The sequence below is a fragment of the Centroberyx affinis genome, unplaced genomic scaffold (genome assembly GCF_046629955.1).
Source record: "Centroberyx affinis isolate AG114_WGS23_722 - 3 ecotype Tasmania unplaced genomic scaffold, CSIRO-AGI_Caff_v1 ptg004319l_1, whole genome shotgun sequence".
NCBI lineage: Eukaryota > Metazoa > Chordata > Actinopteri > Beryciformes > Berycidae > Centroberyx > Centroberyx affinis.
In genome coordinates this window covers 47923-75122 of record NW_027282028.1, presented here as the reverse complement: position 1 = coordinate 75122, position 27200 = coordinate 47923, and the positions used below count along the sequence as shown (strand labels likewise).

At 39.4% G+C, this 27200-nt stretch overlaps 2 protein-coding genes across 2 annotated transcripts; one reads left to right on the top strand and one right to left on the bottom strand.

Annotated features, from left to right (window-relative positions):
• Positions 1-1190: 1190 nt before the first annotated feature.
• Positions 1191-9280, top strand: LOC139664585 (neuroblast differentiation-associated protein AHNAK). Its single transcript, XM_071543473.1, has 4 exons — positions 1191-1215; positions 1417-1535; positions 2441-2616; positions 3990-9280. Exons 3-4 carry the CDS (start codon positions 2536-2538, stop codon positions 8877-8879), a joined length of 4971 nt encoding a protein of 1656 aa, XP_071399574.1. The 5' UTR covers positions 1191-1215; positions 1417-1535; positions 2441-2535; the 3' UTR covers positions 8880-9280.
• Positions 9281-9392: 112 nt separating this feature from the next.
• edaradd (EDAR-associated death domain) lies at positions 9393-22693 on the bottom strand. Its single transcript, XM_071543474.1, has 7 exons — positions 22519-22693; positions 15726-15784; positions 15228-15270; positions 13471-13541; positions 12200-12245; positions 12037-12039; positions 9393-10767 (listed from the first exon to the last, which is right to left on the bottom strand). The coding sequence occupies exons 1-7, from the start codon at positions 22550-22552 to the stop codon at positions 10382-10384; spliced, it is 642 nt and encodes a 213-aa protein (XP_071399575.1). The 5' UTR covers positions 22553-22693; the 3' UTR covers positions 9393-10381.
• Positions 22694-27200: the final 4507 nt, after the last annotated feature.

The window sequence follows — 27200 nt, the reverse complement described above, 5'->3', positions numbered from 1 at the left end:
TGACTTGGTGGGTTGCTCATTTAGCTCACATTTATCATAAAAAACTACACAAAATTTTTAAAAGTATATATAAAAAAGTGACCGATGAAATGTAGGGAACAGTATAGGCTATAAAATAATATACTTTTTTTTTTAATTTATCATGATTTTTCCTGTTTCGCAAATCAAATCAAGCTGTACAGTGATTCTCAACGAGGCCATTGGCTGACTGGTCTATTGTCAGCACTCAGAACCTCAGAACACGAGTGGCTGATACCAGTTCCCCCACATTCCCGGAGGTTTTTTGACATTAATATACAGTATCCTCCCTTGTTTGATGATCTAAACTTCAGTAACAGATTAACAGCATCACCACCATAATATTCGCTATGTTCCTGATGAGCAGTGGCGTGTCCAGGCCATTTTGACTGGGAAGGATGTAGGCAGGTCCCAGGTCAGAATTCTGAATTCCGAGTCAGAATTCTGACTTTAAACTCAGAATTCTGACTTTATTGTCAGAAATCTGAGATTAATCTCAGAATTGAAATACATTGGCGTGTTTCTTGGAACTCAAGGAGCATAGTTTTGGAAAAAGAAATTAACTGGCTTGATGGTCCCACCTCTAACATGGCCATCAGCCAGTCATAACCTTGGCCACCCCCTAGACACGCCCCTGCTGATGAGGAGTTGGAGGAATGAATGCAATGAGGAATAGTTTTTCTGAACAATGATGTGGGTATTTTAGTTTTGACTGCCAACACATTTAACCACTAATCTGTTTCCTGCAAAGTTCAAATGTTGATTTAAACGAATAGCAGTCATGCCAATGCACATTTATTGACTTGGGAAAAGACTTTGGCATGTTTACTTCAATGATTCAAATTCTGCATTAATTTCCCTGCAGCTTGATCCTGCATAACATAAAAACTGGTGGTGTGTTATTGATTAAAGTTATGCATTAGTGTGTGTGTGTGTGTGTGTGTCTGTGTGGCTTGTTGTAGCTTAACAAACATAATAATTCACACTCATGTTAGAAAATAGCCATATCCCTAAGAACTCACCATCTTTGCGAGAGAAAATATTCTTAAGAGATTGTGTAATTATCAAATAAAATGTGTAACCACTTGTTTTTCTGCTGTTTTACAGATTATCTGAGGTTTCTGTAGTTTCTATGGTTTCCTGTGGTTTTCTATAATTTCCATGATATGCGGATGTAAATACACCTAAGACATCATGGTAAGTAAATCAACAACCAACAAAAACCCCCACCTAATTGTTATACTTCATAGCACTTGTGTAAATCCAGACATTTATCATCCATATATTTGAGTTTGAAAAGTTGCATTGTGAACTGAGCAACAAATGACATGGTGCAGAGTCGATGTCTGGGATTGTCTGACACGTGTGTATTGTAAACAACTATTCATCCAAAACCAGGACAGTCGGAGCGGAAGTATCTCAGAAGGGCCTGGTCCTGGATGACTCTGAGAAAGGAGGAGTTGTCATCACAGGAGTCACAGATGACAGAGTCACTGCAAGGAGTGGCCTGAAAAAAGGTAAGGTATTCAAAGAAAACCACAGGAGTTTTGAAATGAATATGTTATTCCTGTAGTAGGACAGTTCATCAGTAGAGAAGGAATTGGGGGGGGAAAGGTGTAAATATGACTGTAAGCACACCAGGGTGATTTTCTGGGGATAAGATAAAAATATATTTTGAGTTTGATATATTACTTTGCCATGTTGTTTTATTAAAGGCTTCATGTAGTTTATAAATCTGAATTTGTAAAATAGTGTCACTATGACCATTAGAAATGTATCAGTTGTTTTAAGTATTGTTTGTTAGTTTCTTCTATAGCAGTGGTTCTCAATGTGGGGTCCGGGGACCACCAGGGGTCCTTGAGGGGTTTCCAGGGGGTCCCCAACAAATTGATGAATTGTTAAACTTCAGCATTATTTCATTTACAGGAACGTGAAACCAATAGAGAATGTAGAAGAATGACTGTTTTGATCATAGGTTCTCTGTTATCTCTCTACCTACAATACAGATAGTCATGGAATTCTGGACAAAATCATATCTGACAATAAAAATATTCTCCGATTTGGGTCTGAGAGACGAAATCTCATCAAATGGGGTTCTGTGGCTCTAATGTGGACTAACTTAGGGGTCCTTGATATGAAAAAGGCTGAGAATCACTGCTCTACAGCACTTCTCTACCGTAAAGTTACAAAGTAACTATAAAATAATAACATAATAATAAAAATAAACTGTGTTTTAATACTACTACTACTACTACTACTACTAATAATAATAATAATAGTAATTATTTTCCCAGGTTGAGAACTGGCAACACAACTATAAATTATAGCTCATTTGGGAATGAAAACCGAAACAAACATTCTGTGGGTCTACTGTAATATTCACCTCAATCCGTTTAAATTGATAATGTCTTTCTTGTTATAGGAGATGAAATTGTGGCGGCCACCATACACCTTGACCACCTCAAGAAAGAAGAAGTGCTGAAAATCCTGAAGGTCTTAGAGCCATATGATGACAACATGAAGGTTGTGACAAAGCAGGAGCTGAAAGCCAGTGCTGGCCTTGGATCTCTGGGAGCGAGTCTCAGAGACCCTACAGAGGTAAACTTCGAAATCCAACCCAAGGCAGAATTCATATTAATACTGTTGAACACCTCGTAACTCCAATGTTGGCTGTTTTTCATGTGCTTTCAAGAACTTAATGTGTTTCAGTGGAGAGTTTTAGTGTCCCATGACTGTCTAAATACTGTTTCAGAGGATTTTCAACCCTGCCAAGAATACAATTCAGGGGTAACACTGGCATGAAAATGGAAATATTGAATATTGAATATTGGCACAAAATATTGGCTATCGACAGCTTCAGTTCAAAAATATTGGTAGCGGCTTTCAAAAACACGTCGGTCGAACCCTACTAAAGACCCATGAAACGCATGAAAAACACATTGCCTAAGTCTTGTCAATCTAAAAAGTTTTTTCCCTATATTTTCCACACACTACTCTTGTACAATGTACACAATTATTTTACTTACTAATGTTTCAGTCCAGTGTGCAGTCTACACACCTGCACAAGATTGGAACATATTTTCAAAATATATTATATCTATGGTCTTGGACAATCTGCTCAAAATTAGTGTACAGGAACAAGTCTCTCCCAAAGCCAGAAAACAGAGAGCCAAGACTCAAATCTGGGGTGTCATCAACTGACACTGTTAAGGACTGCTGCATTGACATTAACTAGGGAACAAACTTTGTACAGACAGTGATATTAGAGTTAGTTAGCAGTCCATTCCTACTACAGTCCATTCAATATATTGTAACTGAAAGATGAACAAGTTGCTTATGTGTATCACAAGTTGAAAATGTTTGTTACAGTGTGGAAATGTGTATTGTGGTGTTTATAGCCACACTATAATTGGCAAAAATCCAAGTTGTAACATGTACCTGTAATTTGAATATGAGTACCAAAGCAGAAAGAAAATCAGTCTGCAAATAATAGTTTCAAATACCCAACCAACTTGCTTTCAGGTTTTAAAAAAAACCCAAAACAGTATATATACTTTGAAGTGTTCTTAGGATATTTTCGGAAAAACAACTATTACCTGAAATTCATCATTCACTATCCCTAAAATATAGAGCATTCAAGTCTTTAAAATTATTATAATTTTCATTTGGTTGAGACATAAATTACCTACCATCCTCCAAGATGTACCACAATCATTCTGTACACTCACTTTAAATTGTAGATATCTCATTCTGGAATAAAGTAGCTCATTTATTTCAAACTGCTAATATACCACTGAAATAATAAAATAAGGATACAGGCAATAAGATAACAGCTTAAATCCTGTTTGATTATAGAACTTCAAAAGACTGACAAAAATGACACAATGACTGTTGTAATTTCTGTTGTAATTTTAGTTGATAGAGTTGCAGCGTCTTTTAACCCAATTTGTTTACCACTTGATTATCTACAGATGCTCACTGCTAGTTACAGCCAAAAGAGGGAGCTGCCAATGGATGCATCAGCGGAAGCACCAGTTCTTGCACTTGATGGCCTAAATGGGGGGTTGGGGGATGAAATCAGTGGTCCCACTCTCAACGGAGACCTGCCCAGTCTTACTCTAAACACACCTTCAGCTGACGGTGGTGCCAAGTTCACAATGCCCACCATAGGAATGACTGGACCGAATGTAAAAGGAACAGGTCTGGATGGCACCCTCAGAGCACCTGATGTCAGTGTCTCATCTCCACAGCTCAACACTCCCGATGCCTCACTTGAAATTGAGAAACCAGAAGTCAAGACAGGCACATTGAAATACAAGGCCCCAAAATTCAAGATGCCACACTTCAATCTGCCTCACATAAAACCCAAAGCACCAACCGGCGAAATTGATGTTGATTCCCCTGCTCTCAGTGGAAATCTAGAGACACCAGACCTCAAACTCTCAGCTCCTAGAGTAGACATGACAAATGCAGATGTGGATTTGAATGGTCCCAATGTGGATTTGAATGGTCCCAACGTGGATTTGAAAACCCCTGATGCTGATATAGAGGCTCACACAGGAAAAATCAAGTGGCCACATCTCAAATGGAAAAGTCCCAAGGTTAAAGGAACAGATGTGGACATAAATACTGACCTGTCTGCACCTGATGTAAGCCTTTCTACACCAAAGATTGATGGCGACCTAAGCACACCGGATGTAGGCCTTAATCTGCCCGAAGCTGACCTTAAAGGCCCCGATGTAGATGTTCAAACCCCAGATATTGACATTGATTCTCCATCAGGTAAAATCAATTGGCCTCATTTGAAGTGGAAGAAACCGAAACTTCATGGTCAAAGACCTGACATGGACATAGATGCAGACCTGAACGCACCAAATGTAAATCTCTCAGCTCCAAAGATTGAGGGTGAGATAAATGCACCGGATGCTGAATTGAATCTCCCAAAAGCTGATCTTAAAGGCCCCAATGTAGATGTTCAGGCCCCAGATATTGACATTGATGCTCATCCAGGGAAAATCAACTGGCCTCATTTGAAGTGGAAGAAACCCAAAGTTCACAGCCCAAAAGCAGACATAGATGCAGACCTAAATGCACCAAATCTGAATCTCTCAGCTCCAAAGATTGATGGTGAGATAAATGCACCTGATGTTGACATTAATGCCCCATCTGGCAATATTAAGTTCCCAACACTCAAAAAGCCCAAATTCCGGCTTCCTGGGCATAAGATAACAGCCCCAGATGTTGACCTTGACGCAGATGTGAATGCACCTGACCTCAGTCTCTCTCCTCCTCAAATTGGAGCATCACTTGATGGACCTGATGTGGATCTTGATTTGCCTGGTGCACATGTTGACCACCCTGAGGTGGATTTGGACACTCCAAATATAGACATTGATGCTCCAACTGGCAAGTTCAAATGGCCCACTCTTAAAAAGCCAAAATGGGCACTGTCAGGTCCTAAGGTTAAAGGACCAGATTTAGATATAGATGCTGACGTTTCAGCACCTGATTTGAGTCTCTCCACTCCAAAGATTGATGGAGAGATAAGTGCACCAGCTGTAGATCTAGAATTACCAAAAGCCGACCTGGAAGGCCCAAAAGTAGACATTGATGCTCCAAATGTTGATATTGATGCTCCATCTGGAAAATTCAAATGGTTAAACCTAAAGAAACCCAAATTTGGCACACTGAAAGGACCAAAGGTTGATGCTGATGTGAATACGCCAGACTTGGATCTCAAAGGGCCTGATATGGACATGAGTGTACCAGATCTTAACCTTTCTGCACCGAAAATTGAGGGTGGCATTGATACTCCAGATCTTGATATCAGCTTGCCTAATGCTGATATCAAAAGTCCAGATGTGGATCTTGATCCACCCTCTGGTAAGCTGAAGTTGCCTAAATTTAAACTACCAAAAATCAAAGGGCCAAAAGTAAAAGGTCCTGATGTGGATGCTGATTTAAAGGCACCAGACATTGATGCCAGTGTTGATGTGGATACACCTAATGTGGACCTAAAAGCACCAGATTTCTCCCTGTCCATGCCAAAAATTGAAGGAGGTATTGATGCTCCAGATCTTGATCTCAAGGGCCCTGATGTGGACCTCCAATCTCCAGAAGTTGATGCCCCAAAATTCAAGCTCCCTAAATTGAAATTGCCAACGTTTGGCTTATCAGGGCCAAGGGTGAAAGGACCTAATCTTGATGTTGATACTGACCTCAAGACCCCAGAGTTGGATGTCTCTGTTCCTGATGTAGATGTGAAGCTGCCTAAAGCAGATATAACAGCACCTGATGTTAATCTAAAAGCACCAGACCTGAATCTTACAGGCCCCCAAATTGAAGGTGACCTTGCTGCTCCAGATTTGAGTCTCAGCCTGCCTAAAACAGACCTAAAAGGACCAGATGTAAGTCTTAAAACACCAGATATTGACACTGATGCGTCTTCTGGAAAAATAAAGTTGCCAAAATTCAAACTGCCAAAATTTAACATAGGATCAAAGACTCAGGCACCAGAAGTTGATCTTGATGTTAAGGTCCCAGATGTTCCTGATGTAGATGTCAGATTGCCAACAACAGATGTGAAAGCCCCTGCAGCTGAACTAAGTACACCTGACTTAAACCTCTCCACCCCCACAATTAAAGGAGATCTCAGTACTCCAAATCTAGATCTGACTCTGCCAGAAACAGATATCTCGGGTCCTGAAGTAGACCAAGATGTTGATGGAAAACTTAAATTTCCATCTCTTAAATTGCCCAAATGGATGTCTGGAGCCAAAGTAAAAGGCCCTGACCTTGATGCTGATGGTGACCTTTCGGTTCCTAACACTGACATCAATTTACCAAAATCAGACCTCCAGGGGCCTGATCTTGAGCTGCCAGGCCTCAATATTTCTGCCCCAGAGATAGAGGGAGACATACCTACTCCAGCTCTGGACATGAATTTGCCCAAAGCTGAAGTCAAGGGAGCCGATGTGGATCTTCAAGCACCTGATGTAGGTTCAAAAATCAAATGGCCTAAAATTAATCTGCCCAAATTTGGTTCATCAAAACCCAAAGTGGAGGGACCTGATCTAGATTTTAGTGCTGACCTAGATGCTCCAAAGTTGGACATTTCGGTTCCTGGTGCAGATCTCCAGGGGCCTGATCTGGACCTGAAAGCACCAGACCTAAATGTATTGGCTCCAAAAACTGACAGTGACCTTTCGATGACGGACCTCAGTTTGAATTTGCCTACTGCTGACCTAAAAGCCCCTGATGCTGAGTTGAGAATGCCTGAACTGAATCTTGCAACACCAAATGTAGAGGCAAATGTATCTACTCCAGCTGCAGATATCAATTTGCCCAAAGCTGAACTAAAAGGACCAGATGTGGATCTTCAGGCACCTAATGCTGATCTTGATACATCTGGAAACTTCAAGCTGCCTACATTTGGACTATCCAAACCAAAACTGGAAGGATTAGATCTCCAGGGACCAGACCTCAACCTTTCTTCACCAAAAATTGAAGGAGACCTCTCAACACCAGATGTAAATGGGAAGTTGCCAGCAGCTGAAGTAGAAGCACCTGATGTCACACTGAATCTCGCCACTCCAGATATTAAAGGAGATATCTCTGCTCCAGAAGTGGATATCAACATGGCCAAAGCGGACCTCAAAGGGCCTGACATACAATTAAAAACTCCAGATGTAGATACTAATGGTGAATTCAAAATGCCTCATTTTAAGCTTCCAAAACTTGGTCTTTCAAGTCCTCAAGTAGAAGGTCCCAGTGTTGATATTGATACATCAGATCTAAGTGTTCATCCTTCAGTTGAGACAGGGATAGAGGCACCTAATGTAAATGTAGATGGTCCTACAGTAGATGCCAACATCTCCGTACCTGAGGTGGACTCGAGTGTTCCTGACAATCTATCTGCCCCAAAGTTGGAGGGAGATGCTGACATCAGCTTAAGTTTGCCTCATATCAAAGGGCCTGAAGTAGATGTGACAGCTCCAAATGTAGATACTGTTGCTGAAACCTCAAAACTGCCACATTTCAAGGTGCCAAAGTTTGGCCTTTCAGGGCCCAGAATAAAAGCCTCAGAGGTTGATGCTAGTGCAGATCTGAATGTGTCACCTGATGTGAAGGTCAATGCTCCCAATGTTGAAGGAGAGATCAGTTCATCTGATGTCAGTGTCTCTGCCCCTGAAGTTGAGGGAAGTTTCAACAAGCCTGAACTGGGTATCACAGCTGAGGGAGATGCTGAAGTTAAAGATTCTCCAAAAAGTAAGCTGAGATGGCCCTTCAAATGGGGATTGAGGTCCGGTTCAAGTACTGAGGATGAAGGAAGTGGGGTTGACTCTGAAACTGACTTGTCTAATGTTGAGGTGGAGGTTCCAATATTCAAACTCCACAAACTACCCAGGAACAGCATTGACGATGTTGGAGGATTCGGTGATAGTATTGGCATACCAAAAATTGATGGAAGCTTAAATACGCAGGAAAAGGATTATATCATTAGCAAGGGGATTCGCTTGCCACAACTAAATGTAACATCAAATGCTGGAGAGAAGATTGACGTTATGGAGAGATTGAAAATGGCCAAGGAAAAAACACCCACAGTTAATGCCTCACCAGCCGAAATAAAAGGTGATGTTGGTCTGAAAGGGGAGCTCACTGTCCCAAGTCTTGATGTGAGCACCTCTACAGAATCGGGTGACCCCACTTTAGTGAGAGGAGGCACTTTCAAAGTTGCAAAGCCTGAGACTGGACTAGGCCTGGAGCACCCTGTAGTTGCTTCATCAGAGGAAAATGACAAATTGTCACTAAGCCTCTCTAATATGCTTGGTCTAAATATCAAAGATCCAGCCACTGATTAGTTCTTCCTTGTGAACACTATAAATGAAGCATCAATGCAACAACTTTGTAAATAAATGTAAGTAAACTAATTCAACCCCTTGGTTTGTGACTATATATGGAGAATAGACATAATTGTGTTTCATTTATGTTTGCCTCAGATTTCTGCAGTTATTGCAAGCTACAATATCCATCTTCTGAAATGACATGAGGTAGCCTACTGAAGGAAAATGTTTTTATAAACTATGTGTATAATCCTGATATTTATATAAGGTTTTTTCTAAATGTTGTTGATTTGGAAGTATGTTAAATAATTGTCTCAGTATTGCATATGATAATATTCAGCTGTTTTACTTTGAAGTAGAAGTTAATTAGAAGTGTATTACTTCAATTTAAAATTTTTAAGTGAGCGAATTGTAATGTATGTATTTGTTAATTATTTGTTCAATAAATAACTCAATACAATCAACATGATTGTTATTCTTTACTATTATAAAAGAAGCAAATTAGTAAAAAGGATAACTTGTTGGTTCGTACACATATTTCATTAGATGTGCATGACTGTGCATGAAGGTATGCAGATGAATAAGAATAAAAACATTGATCAATATATTATGAGTGAATCCCAATTAAATACAAAAAGGCTGTAGCAATTGTGTCTGTATATAAGAGACATGTGCCAGTCTGCTGTTGATATGGCAAATGACATCTCTATTTTTTGTCAAAAATCTATTGGAGAATTTTTAGACATATTCATTTATTTCATACTGAGAAAACACGGACACTAAAGACAAAAAATGCTATTGTTACTACAAACTAAAAAACCTGAACAAAATAATATTGAAACCAGCACAGATAAAAGTCTACAACTGTAGTTTTGGATCAAATGTAACTTTTTGTTGGACATTTTGTCTGGTTAGTCCAAAGTCAAGAGAAATCAAGACAACTATTATACTTGTTGATCTATTTTTTCATCAGTCTTGATCCTTCCCACATAGTTCTTTTCCATATAATATACAATAACAATGACAATTGTCTTGATAATTACACAAAGGTTGTGTAAAAATGTTATCATTGGACATATTTTAACAAGTCATTTACTTTTAGAAATTCAGAGCATAAAAATGATCTCCAAAAATCGATTGTACCTTGTATTTGATCGCCAGACATTGAACATAAGTGCTTTATATAATAAAATACTCAACACAACTTTACCCTTAATTGAAAGCCAATATGCTGTTTGATCTGTAAAGAAGTGCTCATATAAGAGATACTATTTAAAGCACCCAGTGATGCTGACATTCTCTCATTAATCATGCTTTTCACTTCAGTAATTCTTACACCAGGCCTAATTCCGGAAATCACTTGCCAAAGTGACTAACATTGAACCCAATTTTGTCAAATTCATCAGTGCTTATGTAGGATAAAACACCCAGACAGTTACCACCATGACAGAAAGAAAAAAAAATGAGACAGGAGAAATATATATATACAGTTCCTAGAGTCAAACTGTGGGTGCTGCTGGTTAATGAGTCTGTTGCCAGCGTGAGGGCCAGTCCTTCTCTATCCAACTTTGCAGCAGTCGCAGAACATCGATGCGCTGGTAGATCCTGCAAAGTTCGGTGAGCTCAGTGACCGTCTTCTGGTTGTAGCGTAGCAGGAACTCCTGGGTGGGGCTGTGGGACACGGAGCCCTGGGTCCGGTGCTCCAGCAAGGTCAGTTCATCGTAGCTCATTCCCCAGCGACTGGCAAAGTTCTTCCAGTTCTTGATGGTGCAGTGGTTTGGGTCCAGTTTGAGTCGCAGTAAGTCCAGGAGATCTTTGTCGTTCATAAGGTCGCTGATCTTGGGAGGAGGAGCTGGGCAGCAACACTTTTCACAGGAGCTGTTGAGGAACTGCAGCTCTTTGGGAAGTCTAAGCTCAAAGACAGACAATGAAAATGGAATCAGCCCTTACAGCAAGAAAATGTGTGCATTATACAGGTTTTTAGATGTGAAGCACCTCATGGATCCAGAAAGAAACTCACTCTCAATCATATTCAATCATTCATTCATTCTTGCACACTTGATCCAGTTAAGGGCTACACATTTTCATGACACCTCAGTTTGTTCAGGTGTACAAGAGTAGAGCTGGAGCAAAATCTTGCAGGACAGGTGGGCCTTGAGGACTGGGTTGGTTCAGCATACACTATGTTGAGTGATAGTAGACTCCATGCTAACACTGTTGCATACATTATGTTGAGTAATAGTAGGCAAATGGTATTATCCAAAGTAGGAAGACTTTTAGTAATAAGAAGTTGTTTTTATTATATGGCCTACCACCTTCACTTCCTATGGAAACAGGCAAAGTAGGCCCTAGTTCAGTACACAACAGTACATTATTTTTTATAAATATTACCAACCTATGCAAAACTGCGAGACTTGGTCTCATATCATTTAAGATTACATCATCATCATCGATCATTAAATAATTTACCTTTAGAGCTGCTACAAGTTTTCATTTTGTCACTTTTGAGAGAATGCTAGTGGCCTACTATCACTCAGCATAGTGTATGCTAAAGTGTTAGCATGGAGCCTACTATCCAGTTTTGCCAACTGTTTTCCAAGCAAAGTAGCTATTGTCACCAGAAGTCACCAGAACATATATGCTAATTTGTATATCCATATATTTGCTTCAGTCCCTGGTCTCAGCAGAGGGAGGGAGGCTACACTGTCTAAGGGAAGCGCTGTAATCATCAGACCTCTGTGGATTAGACACGCAAGTAGCACAAATCAGCATCAGCAGGACAAACGTATCACTAAATACTTTAGGAGTCCAAACATTAATATTGCTCCCCATGGTTGGAAAAAGTCGCTAAATTTGTTGCTAGTTGCTTTTGAGAAATAGTCTCCATGGGGTCTAGTGAAAATCTAGTCAAAATCTAGTGACAAAGTCAGAGCCTACTATCACTCAACACAGTGTATGGTAATGTGTTAGCATGGAGCCTACTACCACTCAACACAGTGTATGGTAATGTGTTAGCATGGAGCCTACTACCACTCAACACAGTGTATGGTAATGTGTTAGCATGGAGCCTACTACCACTCAACACAGTGTATGGTAATGTGTTAGCATGGAGCCTACTACCACTCAACACAGTGTATGCTAAAGCATTAGCATGGAGCCTACCATCACTCAACATTATCTAAGGTATCTATGTTCTCATCACTTAACGAGTATGTTGACCAATGGGACAATCAACCAAAAACTTTGTGTATTCCTTCAATCATTTAATAGTCAAGAATGCATTTTTTCGTGGAATAATGATTTTTCTATGATTATAAGAATGAAAAAATGTGATATACCTGGTGAAATAGATGTGTATATGCATTCTTCGCCATCTTCCACTGGCTACAACATGTGGGGAGAAATACAAAGCATCACTGTCATTAACGTTATTTTAACAGTCCATTCCATCCACTTTTATTTTAAGACTATAAAGCAGACTCATTGTTCACAGCAGGGTCAGCTTTCCCATTGGCCTAAGGATTGAGACCGATGATTTATCAGTTCTGGTGTTGTGGGTTTAAATGTACGTGTGGTGGAGTGTAAGTGAAGTATAGATCGGTGTAATTCCGATTCTCAAAATGAAGACCACATTTCCCATAAATCCTGTTGCTTCCTGCCCCCCCCCCCCCCCCCCCCTGCTCTGGCGTCTCTGGCTTTACTGAAGAGGATAAACATGTTCAAAGTGATTTTTCCATCGGACTTACACTCCTTCCACCATCTGCCACTGAGTATGTTTACATGTACGCTACACCAATACCGCAATTACTTGGAGTAATCAGCTTAAGGCAATATTTTGAATATGTTTACATGGTTCAAAGTAAAACCCGGTTTACATGGATTCCTTTAATTATCGGCCTACCGCTTGTCACTCCACTGCACCGCACCATGTTGTATGCTTTGTAAGTACAACATCCATCTTTAGCTCAGTTTGCACCCTCTTCCTGTTTTGTGCCATAAAGCAATACGACAGATTTCCCGCCAAATCCGACGTAGTGTCACACAATATAAAATGCAGTGTAGAGGCTGCCAATCTTCTCAGTGATGGTCTCATTTGTTTACAGTATTATATTGTCTCAAAATGAATGTGCTAATGATTTATTGATGGTGAAATGCTACACGTAGCACCTTTAAGAAATGCAAGAACATGAAGTGTAACTATACTATCCAATTCACTGCACATGGTTTTACCAGGTCAAAGCAAGTTGTAAATCTTTTCATGATATGAATGTATATGAGGATATTGAGTGTTTTAAAGTTATTGCTCTGAAACCATGAGAGGCAAGTCAGCAGTCATTTTGGTATGATCAACAAAAATTGATGTTTTTTTAGAGCACTGATTGAACACTTTCAATTAATATGGTAAATTTGCCATGTTGACATTGTGCTACTTTATTTTAATATATTTTGAGTGCGAGAAGATTTAGATATTTGATTTATGGATTGCCTCTATTGCACCTACCACCTAGTCATGGTTTGATTTGACATATAAATGAGACAACAATGTAATAAGAATGTGTAGGAGACCATTGTGAACCAACCAACATTGTAAACAGCTTGTCATACGGACCTGCCTTATTCGGTCTGAGGAGGGAGTCAGGTATCCAGGGGGCATGGAGCTCAGATGGAGTGTCACTGCATCTGGTGGAGACACACATTACTGACTATATAAGAGAATAGGCTAACACAACTGCATTCTGATAAAACCCTGTTTTGTGAATACATGCATTTAAAGGATCAGTTTGGCAATTTTAGACATATATATAATTTGTCCCCCTTTCAGAAAAACCACATGAATTTCACATGTGGAAAATCCCATGTGAAACAGATCACATCACATGAGCAATATGTGGAACACATGGGCTTTATACATTGGAAATGTGTGGTTTTGGAACATTTTCTGGTGCTCCATATGTGGTCTTGGAACATTTTCATGTGCTCCACATGTTACATGTGATAACATTTCCCATGTGATAACATGTTTTTCCACATGTGTACACATGTGGAAAAACATGTTATTGCATGGGAAATTCATGTGGTTTTTCTATATAGCTGTAGCACTTGGACCCACAGAGAATATTGGCTCCAGAGTCAGCTGTCAGTTGACATAGCGAGCTCTGTTGCCTCTTGCTGCTAATGATGAGTCCAAATGGGGTTTGTCAAAATATCTCCAAAAAAGCCAGTCTGTGTAAACGATATAGCGACCAACCAATGTATACTGTATATCCACAGCATGGAAAGTCATCAGCACTGCACCATTTCCACTCAGTGGATATTCTTCTACCAAATTCCTGACCACAAAACTAGATCACACGGTATTGCACTTTTAGCCCACAGCAGTCTGTGCTGAGGCAGAGAAAAATAGTTCTGTGATTTATTGATTAGTGAAAGTGAGCCTACAAATGGCTTTTTCCCAAGGCACAGCCGAGTGCATCACTGGCCAAATTCAGGTCAGGCAGGCAGTCAGTCAGTCAGTCAGTCAGTCAGTCAGTCAATCAGTCAGGTAACGCTTAATGAGATGATGCGCTTTGTCAGATGGCCTCTAGAGGGCGTTTTTGACTGTGAGATGCAGTGTTTCCCATACAGAGGCACAAAATCAAAAGTTGGTCAGTGTATAGAAATGGATCTAAATCGATCACTAATGCGCCTGATGTCACATCATGTCTGTAATTTGGAGATGCACAGACAGCAGACCAGCAGCACTGAACTCAAAAGTGAAACTTAACATTCCAGTCAGTAACGGGGATTAGCAGACAGTAACTCGTCTTCGCTGCCCTACAGACTTTAATGGTAGGTGACGTCATCTTGTGGTATTTAAGAAACGTTAGTGGAATAAGGTAATTTAACCGTGTCGCGGTGCTTTAGTGCATAGAATTTAACACACGTGCCGTGGGTCTGTACAGGATCTGTGCTTGTTTAGAGATATTTTGACAAACCCCATTTGGCCTCACTGTTAGCAGCAAGAGGCCTAGCAACAGAGCTCACCGTTTCAACTGACAGCCGACTCAGGAGTCAATATTCTTGGAGGGTCCAAGTTCTACACGTATGTAAGAGACAAATTATATAAGTCAAAAATTGACAAACTTATCCTTTAAGTTTGTTATTTAAGAATATACTGAAGCACCTTCACGGTATGAGTGAATAGTCTAACATCAGAGTATGCTGATAAAAAATATGATTTATAAAAAGATGCATTGAAGTTTGACCTTCAAAAAGAGTAACAGTATGCCAGAATGCATTACTGACTGTAGGTGTGGATTGTTAAAAATAAGAGTGTGCTGATACATGCTTTGTGAAAAGGGGCATTGAAGTTGACTGCTAATTTACCATGAGGATCTGTCACTTGGACTGGATAGTTGGCCTCCAAGGACTGAGGGAGAGAGAGGGAGAGACAAATAATATAATATTGGTGAAAAGTAACACGAATAAAGCCAATAAAGAGAAACCTGAGAAACACAAGTTCTTCAGCTTTGCCGGCTTTGCATTCAGTCTCTGTCCATGAGACAGAGAGCACATTTAAGGTTTCGAGGCTGTAACTGTGGAAGAAAATTACACTGTTTGAATAAAGGGGGGAGCAGCTTGCTACAACTTGTTCCTCAATGAGCCCTCAGGCGCTAGAAATCACAGCACATTGTGCTCAGTTATGGTACATTTCTTACCAGATTACTGTAAGACTCTTCTTTTTAAGGGCTGACAATGAGAAATCAGCACAAAGCAAACCATCTGTGTTGCTCAAGAGACAAGCAACCTCATTTTGCCAATAACGCCCTTTCACACAATTTAACAAATAAATGAATGAGCAAATGAATGAAAAAAGGCACTTACAATTTCTGCCATAAAGCTGCTGGTATCTGTGTCCTCCACGGGTTCAGAGGTTATTCTGTCTGTTACGAAAAAGGAAGAGGCATGAATACTCCGATGTGGTAACAAAAAACAGTACACTTCAGCGATAATAGCATAACGTGTTACCTCATTTGATCCTATTACCACATATCAACGTAAATATTTCTCTCTCCCGCTCTCTCTCTATGCATTGTATAAGCTGAGGCCGTGTTGGAAGTATCAACCACAGACATGCACATAAAACGCACTTCCTCAAAACTATGACGGGGTTAATACGTGTTAGTGTTAGTGTAGGCAGTAAAACTAGGTAGTAATGAATCATGATCAGTGGTGTATGGCAAACGGGCTAAATTATGGACGCAAATTATTTTTTCCTATTAAAGATTTTTACGTCACCTACATCAGCCTTGCCATTTGACAAATAGAAAGGTGGGCAAATTGACTTTAGGTGGGTTGTGTTTGCACTGCTGTTTCTGCTCGAGAGCCTTCTTGGCTGAAAAATGGCGAAAATAACGTTCGGCACCTGCATGGAAAGCTCTTCAATCAAACCTTATTGAATGTACTAAGCACTGAGAAGGCACGTTTTGAGCGCGCACATTCACGGATGAGTTGTAAGAGCAGCACAAAGGCAGCTTTTCAGCTCGACAAAATACCTGGACGAGGCCATGTGGGCCTTCGTCAGTCTACGTCACTGTGAAGCCATTGTATCCAAAGGGCTCCAAATAAAGAACTCGTCTGGCCTTTCTTGGGTTACACTCTATGACGATGAAACTTTAATTTGCATGGGAAACTGGGATTAGGATTAAGTGATCGAGTGTATCCAGAGCTTTTTCCTACATACAGCTTTCGAGATATTGTTGTGAATATGAGGCTGAGAATGTAAGGCGTTGAAAGGGAAACTAGCCTGTATGTCAGCCTATAAGTCATCAAAACACTGCCTCACTTCCTCAAACAATAAATAGCTCAGGCACAGTAGTGGCATCAACCCTGGTACAACCCTGCTGTAACTGAGAAACACATTAAAGGGGAAGTAAGTACGATTTTTACTCTCCCATATCACAATCTGACCATAATATATTTGTGAGGGTTGATCAATACCAATGATTCAACAATGATTTGACCAGCTGCTGAGATTTCAAGACACTCCCAATCGGTGCCATAAGCCAGTGGTTCTTAACGTGGGGTCCGGGGACCACTAGGGGTCCTTGAGAGGGTTCCAAGCGGTCCCCAGCAAATTAATGAACTGTTAAACTTCAGCGTTATTTAATTTACAAGAAGTTAACACAATTAGGGAAAGCAGAAGAACGACTATTTTTGTCATAGTATCACTCTTATCTCTCTACCTAAAATAGAGATAGTTATGGGATTCTGGACAAATTCGGATACACAAAATCTCATCAAATGGGGGTCTGTGGCCCTAATGTGGACTAAATTAGGGGTCCTTGACATGAAAAAGGTTGAGAATCACTGCCATAAGCAAGCGACAGACATTTCAGCACAAAGGCAAAAACACCTTGTTCTTAAGCCAGAAAAGCAAATGACAATGCAGTTTTATTATTCCATTATGTAGCATGGTGATGTATTGCCTCTTCACTAGATGTTTCTATTGGATTTCTGCTTGAGTTAGCTAGGTTACTCCTCTGTATGGAGAAAATAGTGTTTATATCAATTACTTTTGTAAGCTGTGCCAGAGACTTGTTGATATTTTTGCAATTCCTTGGTCCCGATAGAGGTCGATAAAAATCATAGAATACTTAATGCCCCCTTAAATCAAATATTTAAAGAGCAACTTAACACCAGACCCAAATCTGTGTAAAGCCTGACATCTAATGGTAAAAAGCATGCTGCTGAAATTGCCATCTGCTATTGGCTGATCTTCGGTGCCAGGTGATGTCACCACCTGTTGTACTCTGTAGAAGGTGACATCACCTGGCACCAAAGATCAGCCAATAGCAGATAGCAATTTCAGTAGCATGCTTTTTACCATTAGATGTCAGGCTTTACAAAGGTGTGGGTTTGGTGTTAAGTTACTCTTTTAATGTGCTATTTAGTAGAATGACCATGACTTCAACTAGACCAGTGGTTCTCAACGTGGGGTCCGGGGACCACCAGGGGTCCTTGAGGGGGTTCCAGGGGGTCCCCAGCAAATTGATGAATTGTTAAACTTCACCATTATTTCATTTACAAGAAGTTAACACAATTAGAGAATGTAGAAGAATGACTAATGACTGATCATAGTTTCTCTGTTATCTCTCTACCTACAATACAGATAGTCGTGGAATTCTGGACAAAATCATATCTAGCAATAAAAGATATTGTCAGATTTGGGTCTGAGACAAAATCTCATCAAATGGGGTCCGTGGCCCTAATGTGGAAATGTGTAAATTAGGGGTCCTTGATATGAAAAAGGTTGAGAATCACTGCACTAGACCATCAGACCTTGTAGATGGACACATAATTAAATAATTAAAGTATATGATGATGATTGTGACAATTATGACTACTATCATTCTATATATTATTCTTTCATGCCAGAAATCACTTAATGGGAGTAGCTAGGTGTTAGGACTTTCAAATGGTGGATGTGTCATTATGGAATTAAACTCTTCACTTGTTCTTTGTACTAGACAGAAGAGACAAATATAGGTCACACTCAGTGTAATCCACTAGAGGGGAAAACTTAGGTGAATCACCACAGTGGGCCACAGTGTCTGTTTATAGACCAGCCCACAGACTACTAGGAAATGTTTTAAAGAACACGCCACTTGCTTTTTCTGGAGGCAGTTGTACACCGATTGCACTCTACATAGTCTAACCCTCATTATTACTCTTTTCACGTCACTTTGGACCTACTACTGCTATTTCAAGATACACGTGGGATCTTGCTATTCCTGTGCACTCACTACATGCTTGAGCACAGAGCATAGCATTTTTTTTGGGGGGGACACATATTTTGCTATCTTGAAATCCTGGGGAAATAAACATTTGATCACAAAAAAAAAGGTAGGTAACCTATGAACTGATCATCATCTAACCCTAAGAAGCATCAATAAAAATTAATTCTGTTTTCAGAAAAGCATTCATGTATGTATTTTTCTTTTCTCCTTTTAAGACCCTATCTTCATGTAACTTACATCAGTTTGATATTACTTATGGTATATACCATGTATTTACCTAACAGGGATTTATCTGGGTGGGTAAAGTGAGGTTGGGTGGGTTTACCCTCCCTGATCACATCTGATGTCTGTCAATGTGTTTGAATGTGTATGTTCCTATACAAATACACCAAATATAAATCCACTGTAAAATAATATTAGTAATGTACTGAAACAGTTGTATTCTAACACTTAGAAACACAAGATCTTCTGTCATTAGTTATTCACTCCCATTCCACCTCCCTGCATACAGTCACTGTTGTACAAAATGGGGAAAAGGGAAAATGCCCAGTCAGATATTAAAAATAAGTTAAATATCATCAATGCATTCCAGGACTTATTTTGTGATGAAGTGTTGTAATATAGTTTTTGGTGTCCCCACTTTACCCCAACCTGCCTCATCTACTTCTATTTAAGTTAGTGATTTCCTGTGTTTTCCAAAAATGACGTTCATCACTTACTCAAAACGCAACATGTCTTGTGGCTGCATTGCATTCGGGTCAACTGTTGTTGGAGAAATCAGTATCTCTGCCTCTTCTACGATGGATTTCTCCCTGTATGACGGTTGAACGTCATTGCAAGATGGTACGTGTAAAAAAAAAAAAGAAAAGCCCTTGCTCTTTGATTCTGAGGAACTGGCACCAAAACCTGACGTCTACCGTTGATGTTTTAGATAGCTGAGGCATCTTCTTTTATCATTTTCTGCTGTCAACCTCCACTGTAGCTGCGCTGGAAATATCTGGATGTGTGGTCTACGCTTGGCCAATTATCCACAGGAATGAGTAAACACACCAAACAACAAAATGGACCCAGAAATGCGAGATACATCACAAACAGCTGTTTTTTTTGTGCTTTACAGTGGATTTTTCCTTTAAATACTGAGACGTACAGTAAGTATTAGGCCTTCTAGCCAGTCCAATTATCAAGTGTAAGTCTAACCCCCAGATCAGTTGTAGCATTGTTTCTCCCTTTCTGGGAATGCGAGGGCATGTAACTGCACGCTCTGGATAAAGTTCAAGAGATGAAATATAACCCACATCATAATACATTGCTTAGGGCCATAATTCCGCACAGGTGAACCTAGCTTTTCTCCGTTTTGACCACCCATGCCTCGTATGAAAGGATAAGCGCACTTTCTAAGTATTTCTAAGCAGACTGTGGAGCGGGGCGTTTGCTCTGTCATGATTTGGTTTCCACACATGGCTGGAGGTGAATGGCATGCTAATACCTGAGCCGGGGCACGCCGATGTCTAGACCGAGAGCTAAGATACACACGCACTTTGTACAAGCTGCCTCTGCTACATGTGCATTGGGTGGGTGATGGTGTGTCTGTCTCTTTCAGTGTGTGTGTGTGTGTGTGTGTGTTCCGGTTGGTGCCAGCCCGAGATCTGAATAGGGTTAGACTGAAACATGGTGGGGCCGATATTGGCCTTTTTATTAAATATCAGATATGAGCCGGTCAGTGTCGTCCACCTCCGATATGATGGAGGTTCCTCTCTGATCACAGCTACATAAAAACAGGCTGGAAAACCTGACATGACATTAGAATTGTTCAATAATGTTTTTTTGTAAATTAATTCTTCATTTAAAAGGCAGTAATGTATCCCAGAGTTTCCCTACCATTGAATAGGTTTTAGTGTCCCATGATGGTCTAAATGCTGTTTCAGAGGCTTTTCCACCCTGACAAGGATACAATTCTGGTCAAAATGGTCAAATTCAAAGATACTTAATATTGAACTTCAATACAAAAATACTGTGTACTAGTACACTAGTACACAGATCTAGTGTAAATGTTTACATGGCAGCTTACAGTTAAAGTAATAATCTACAACTTTTTCATATCAATAAATGTCTGTTTTGCTCCTCTCTAACCCTGACTGATACCAATACAATAGTGATTCAACCTATAGCCAAGTTTATGAACGCATTTACATTTGTTCAAACACCTATGAAGGGGTCCCTCTTTCCCATTTATGTTTGCGGTTTGTTTGGAATAAACAGAAGAAGAACTGGGTAGTTAGCATGAGCAGTGATAGCCACCGTGGCTGAACAGACAAAGAAAAGAGAAACCGCATCAACAGAAAATCCAAGGAAAAAAGGTGTGAGCAAAATCAGGAAAAACAAGAATCTGGCGGATTATCACTTTAAATAGGACTGGGTACCAACAGTTGGTGCTTTTTTTTCCCACCAACTAAATCATGTTGGTAGTACCGACTAGTAAAATATGTTAAGGTTAAGCTTACAGCATCTTTCATCCGATCACCAAACCTAAGTGACTGCTGATTGGCTGGCCAGGTAACTAAGTGCACAATGTGGCAGAAACAGTCCAAGAAAATATCTGTCAAGTCCATCAACACAAACGTAATGAGGCACTTAATGGCAACCAACATTGCTTTTTTAAAAGCCATGTTAAACTGCATTTTACATAATAGATAATTTACTAGCACTTGATATTCTTGAAATAGCCTGGTGAAGTACTGTTGAATCTGATTGCATTGTGAACAAATAAATACCCATAATTTGTTCGGAAGAACTTTTTTAATAGGGTTTTATAGTAGAAAAATAAATGCATAAAAATTCCACACTTAAGAGTTCAAGTGTTATTTCTTTTAGTTGGAACTAATGCCAAAAATGCCAAAAAAAAAATAGGTAATTGCATAACAAAATTAAAAAAATTTTCAACATAGGCTATGTATTTTAAAAAGTAAGTTCTGGTACTAGCCTATATCGAATTCAAGGAACCGGTATCGCTGCCGATTTTTTTCAAGGAACCGGTATCGGTACTGATTTTTTTCAAACTATACCTGGCCCTACAGTTAAACTACCCATTCAGTATAAAGCACGCTGACAATGAATGGGTGAGTGAGGTACAACACCAACACAAATTGGGACACTGTGATGCTGTTGTTTTCCAGGTGTCATTGCTTATCAGATAAAAAATGAACACCACCACCTCCTCAAGACCCGACAAGCATCTGCCCCGGTGCAGCACACTAGCCACTAAGCATTCATATGAATGAGGGAAAGGACAGTCTGTACTCTGATACCCGACTCATGAAATATTACATCCCACATGATATGACCCCTAGAAGACATGATTCCTTATTTGTGTTCTGTATCAATATGAGTGGTTCATAGATAGGCTAGTAGAAAGATTACAATTCAACCCACTTCCTATCAATCTCAAAACATGGATGGGGAAAGATTATTATTAATGTGTAGGCTCACTGAGCGACAAAATGAACTATGCCTAGGGTAACGGTGTTTCCATTCTTAGAGTTGGGGGGATTTTTAAAGTTACCATTATGGAAACTTCCTAGTTTGTGGTTGCAACTAGAAAGCATTTGCTGCTTTTTTTCCCCCCACCACACTGACAGTTAAATGTGTATTCACAAATTGAACCGTTAAAACAAACAAAACCACAAGTAAAACAAATATTTTCTCAAAATTTCCAGCCTGAAATGTTAATTGTCATGATGGAAACCGAATAAACGGCCGTCATAAAATACAACAACAAAAACAGCAAACTTTACAACACATAAAGCATTTAATATAGCCTCACCTTCATGACTAGCCTCTGTGATTTAAACACGACAAGCTAACAAGACATTTTTACTCACCAAATGGCTCCTTATACGCCCTCAAACTGGTCATTTTTGCAGTGCCGAACTCTCACATGCAGGGAAGAGTAACAGGATATGATAAATATAGTCTCTATAACCTAAAAAAAACACAAAACATACAATAATAATGCCACTCTAAGTTGATAAAGCTCGCCGATGCCAGCCCAGCGGCGGCAGGTCAGATGAGTAAGAGACGCTGCAGCGGTGAGTGGAAGACAGGATCAATGCTGCCTTCACGGTCTCCTCGTAAGCCCTCTCTTATTTCCAATTCGGAAGTCGTTAATACGATTCGTGGTGCGTTCAAGTGCTTTTGGTCGGAAATGATAACTAAATCGACCTGAGTCATGGCAAAAGTAGTTGTTTTGTTTTCGAAATCAAGCGGTAGGCTATAGAGCTATTTTGTACTGCAGAAAAAAATGTGCGTCATGCGTGAACATATGTTTTAAGTTAAAGAATGAATATGGAAACATATAACAATGCAAGTTTTGTTTACATAGAAATTGACATAAAATACATTAGTCTTTGACCATCAATTTTTATTTTTTGTCTCAAGACACGTCCCCTAAACATCTCAGTATGCATTCTTATGTCCTCCATGACTCGTGTGTAGGCTAATATCTAGCGGCTGAAGTAGGCTACAATCCCAAAACACAAGAGCACCGAGGATGGAGAACAGATTCAGAGGATGGAGAACAGAAGATCACAGAATTTTACTTGTCAGCCGAGAATGCATCAGATGATGACTTGGCCGATGAGAGCGAATGGGAAGTCCCAAGATAACACACCAACGTAAACTGTAGGCTCGTTTGACATGACTACCTGCTTGCCTGGGAAATAGACGAGAGTAGCCGAGTCAAGCCGAACACTCCCGACTGCACACTCACTGTTCCTCTTCTTCTTCAGTAGTTTTGTTTAACGGCGGTTGATAAACAACTTAAAAGGTGCATTACTGCCACCCACACTCACTGCTCTAACGACCCAGACCTTCAAGTTACTTATTTTTATTTTAACGTAAGCATTACAGGTGGCATTTACGGAAAATATTACATAGTGTTATAATAAAATGGTATACAGACGGCTCTTGGAATAGATAGGCTATAAAAACTTAACTCTCTTCATTTCACTGTGGGTGTGTGATACAACTGTGATGAACCAATCAACGCTCAGCTCGAGGCGTTTCGGAGAGCAGCTGCAGCGCCTCGCTCCCGCGCGATTCCCGTGGCTCGCGTAGTCGGGTCGTTCGGAGCAAGTCGGACAACTTTTTCTAACCATTATGCAACGGACCAAGCAAGTCGCTAGTCAAAACTGCGCAGGAGCTGGGAGAATGAACAGCTGCGTTTGACGGTGTGACGTCACGCACATAGCCCATCCGCGTTTTATTCGCTCGCTTTTCTTGAGAAGTTCTGAATTTCCCCAGTGTTTCCCAGTGTTATTTAACTACCACCCGACTCGTAATTGTGATATTTCCCACAGCACATGAAGGCAGCAGTGCCAAGGTGCTGCACAGCTAACCTGCTCGAGCAGTTCAAGGCCCGCCTCCGCGCCCAATCAGCTCTCTGGAAACATGGAGTCACTTATGAACATAACACATTGCATTCAAATGATACTGACAAGTAATAAAAAGACAGCGGGGACTGTACAGGGGAAACTGATACATTAACTGATAGTAGCCCAGGGCAACATGACGTGGACTTTATGAATATGAAAATATACAGTAGGCTAGTGATGACACACTGTATCAATGAGAAGAATCAAAAGTGTATCAGTGGCAGTGATAAGAATTTACGCATTTACAGTATTTGCAATTTTCCTCCAGCCTTGGCAGCAGCAACAATATTACATTTCACTTTGTTTTTTTAAATTATTATTCATCATGACGGTTTGTTCTTCTTGAGAGAAAGACACAAATGTTATCAATCTTTCCCCCCCCCCATACACACTTTTACAATCTACTTAAAGTGTTGGAATTGTTTACATAATCCCACAATTATTCAGTCTACTGTTTTATTATTTTATTATTTTCTACCAGTTTTATTGCTTCCTTTGACTTTCTGATTGTGTGCTTAAATGATATGATATGATCATATTACTCTTATTAATTACTACCTAATTTCCCAACAAAGCTTTTTTTTTTTTTTCAATAATTCTGTCCTTCTCATCTCATCAGTTGCCACCAGCCATTCTTCCAAAAAAAATAAAATAAATTATGAGTGCATGGTCAAAAACTGAGCAAGTGTGACACATTCAGTTCGGTTTCTTATGTTTTCATGTATTAAGTTTTATTTTTTTTATGTTTTATTTTTCAATAGAATTTTTTTCAATGCCAAGATTTTTTTTCAGTGCCAATGAATGCTATTTTCATTTAAAGTTTTTCCAATGCCAGTGTTTTTTGTTTCTTTTCCAGTTCAAGTTTGGTTTTCAATGCCAATGTCCTGTTTTTCAATGCCACTTTTCATTTGCAGAAAAGAGTTTAGCCTACCACCTTTTTAAGCTGACATAAAGCTTTATGATATGAAATTATGAGAAAATCACAGTAGGCCTAAGTAGTAGCCTATGTAACTGATGTAAGTTATAGGAAGAAAGGAATAGCCTAAACCAGTGATTCTCAACCTTTTTCATATCAAGGACCCCTGATTTAGTCCGCATCAGAGCCATGGACCCCCATTTGATGAGATTTCGTCTCTCGGAACCAAATCTGAAAATATTTTTATTGTTAGATATGATTTTGTCCAGAATTCCATGACTATCTGTATTGTAGGTAGAGAGATAACAGTGGAACTATGATCAAAACAGTCATTCTTCTACATTCTCTAATGGTGTTAACTTCTTGTAAATGAAATAATGGTGAATTTTAACAATTCATCAATTTGTTGGGGACCCCCTGGAAACTCCTCAAGGACCCCTGGTGGTCCCCGGACCCCACGTTGAGAACCACTGGCCTATGTAACTGATGTAAGTTATAGGAAGAAAGGAATAGCCTAAACTAACGGTTTTCTGAAGATATAGCCCAATTGTTTTTTGTTTATATTAGTCTGTATTTGCCTTATTGACCACTACATCAGTGGTTCTCAATGTGGGGTCCGGGGACCACCAGGGGTCCTTGAGGGGGTTCCAGGGGGTCCCCAGCAAATTGATGCATTCTCCATTATTTTTTAAATTTCTCCATTATTTAATTTACAAGAAGTTAACACAATGAGATAATGTAGAATAATGACTGTTTTGATCATAGTTTCATTGTTATCTACAGATAGTCATGGAATTCTGGACAAAATCATTATCTAACAAAAAAATATTTTCAGATTTGGGTCTGAGAGACAAAATCTCATCAAATGGGGGTCCGTGGCTCTAATGTGGACTAAATTAAGGGTCCGTATATGAAAAAGGTTGAGAATCACTGCTCTACATGACTGGTCTCAGGCTGCTACAGAGATAGAGATAGGGTAAATGGAAACAAGTCTAAGGCAATTTCTGCCAAAGCCTACAAATTCATTGCAAATAGGTCACAAATATCAGTTTGATTAAGTCACATGATTCATACATTAAAGTGATTGGCAAGTTCCTGTTTTGATGTGTTTCCTCCTGTACTTATGAGGAGTATATACTCTCCTGATGCAGTGATCTGTCATGTTTCCAGCAGAGATTTAGCTCAATAGCACCATCTTGCGGCAGCTTCACCTCTCAAACTCCAACTTTTGATGGTCAGAATGTTTTTTTTTTTTTTTTTTTAACTTTCTTTCTTCAGTTTAATTACATTGTGAACATGCAGTCGTTCAGATGCATTGAGTGGCACTTACTGAAATGGTTAGTCACATGTAAGATAGGCCTATGTTTACAGTAAACCTCTCACAATCAGGTAACAGCCCTTTTATTTACAATATATTTGTTTTTCCTAACACATTGAATATGCTTCACATTCCTATGGCCCCTTTTTATTTTAGCGTAATTATTTATTTTGTACTCTATTATTTTGATGTATTTTTTTTATATATACACACACACACATATATATATATATATATATATATATATATACATACACACACAGACATATATATATATATTTAAATGTATGAAGTGTGCTTTCTCAGGGCTTGTGGTCTGATTTCACTTTCACCTTTTAAGTCACTTCTTAAAACCTATTATTATACAAAGTCATTCTCTTGTTCCTTATTATTATTATTATTATTATTATTACTACAAGATCACATTTGGTCTCAATTAGGCTAAGGTATGGTGAGTACTAACAAAAACAGAAAATGGCCTGCACACAAGAAACTGGAAAAAGCAGAAAGATGTTTAAGATTGCAGTTGATTAAATGCAGATTTTTTATTTTTTATTTTTTTTATTTAAAAAAAAATACAAGCACAGACATAAAAAGAATATAGCCCAAGAGGCAATTGTAGGGGTCCAAGCACACTCTGAAAAGACAGACAGACAAAACACTATGGACAATCATGACAGACAGACACTTTACCTACTGAACCAAACACCTCTGTTAGTTTTCTTGAGGAAAAAATAACTAAATGGAGAAGTATTGTGTTACTGCCATCTATGATTGAAAGTGCTAACCACTCTCTAGAACTTTATAGTGCTTTCCATTAAAGAGTAAATCAATGCTACATCAAGTGGAGGTAGAACATTGCTGCTGCACTGCTCTCTGTGGATTGAAATGTTAAAG

Bases quoted from the DNA above. Each gene is read 5' to 3' on its own strand.
- LOC139664585 (XM_071543473.1), top strand. From the start codon at position 2,536: ATGAAGGTTGTGACAAAGCAGGAGCTGAAAGCCAGTGCTGGCCTTGGA. The intron at 2,617-3,989 runs GTAAACTTCGAA...GATTATCTACAG, and splicing joins GTCTCAGAGACCCTACAGAG to ATGCTCACTGCTAGTTACAG.
- edaradd (XM_071543474.1), bottom strand. From the start codon at position 22,552: ATGACCAGTTTGAGGGCGTATAAGGAGCCATTTG. The intron at 15,785-22,518 runs GTGAGTAAAAAT...TTTTCGTAACAG, and splicing joins GGCGTATAAGGAGCCATTTG to ACAGAATAACCTCTGAACCC. The intron at 12,246-13,470 runs GTCCGTATGACA...CACATGTTGTAG, and splicing joins CCTCAGACCGAATAAGGCAG to CCAGTGGAAGATGGCGAAGA.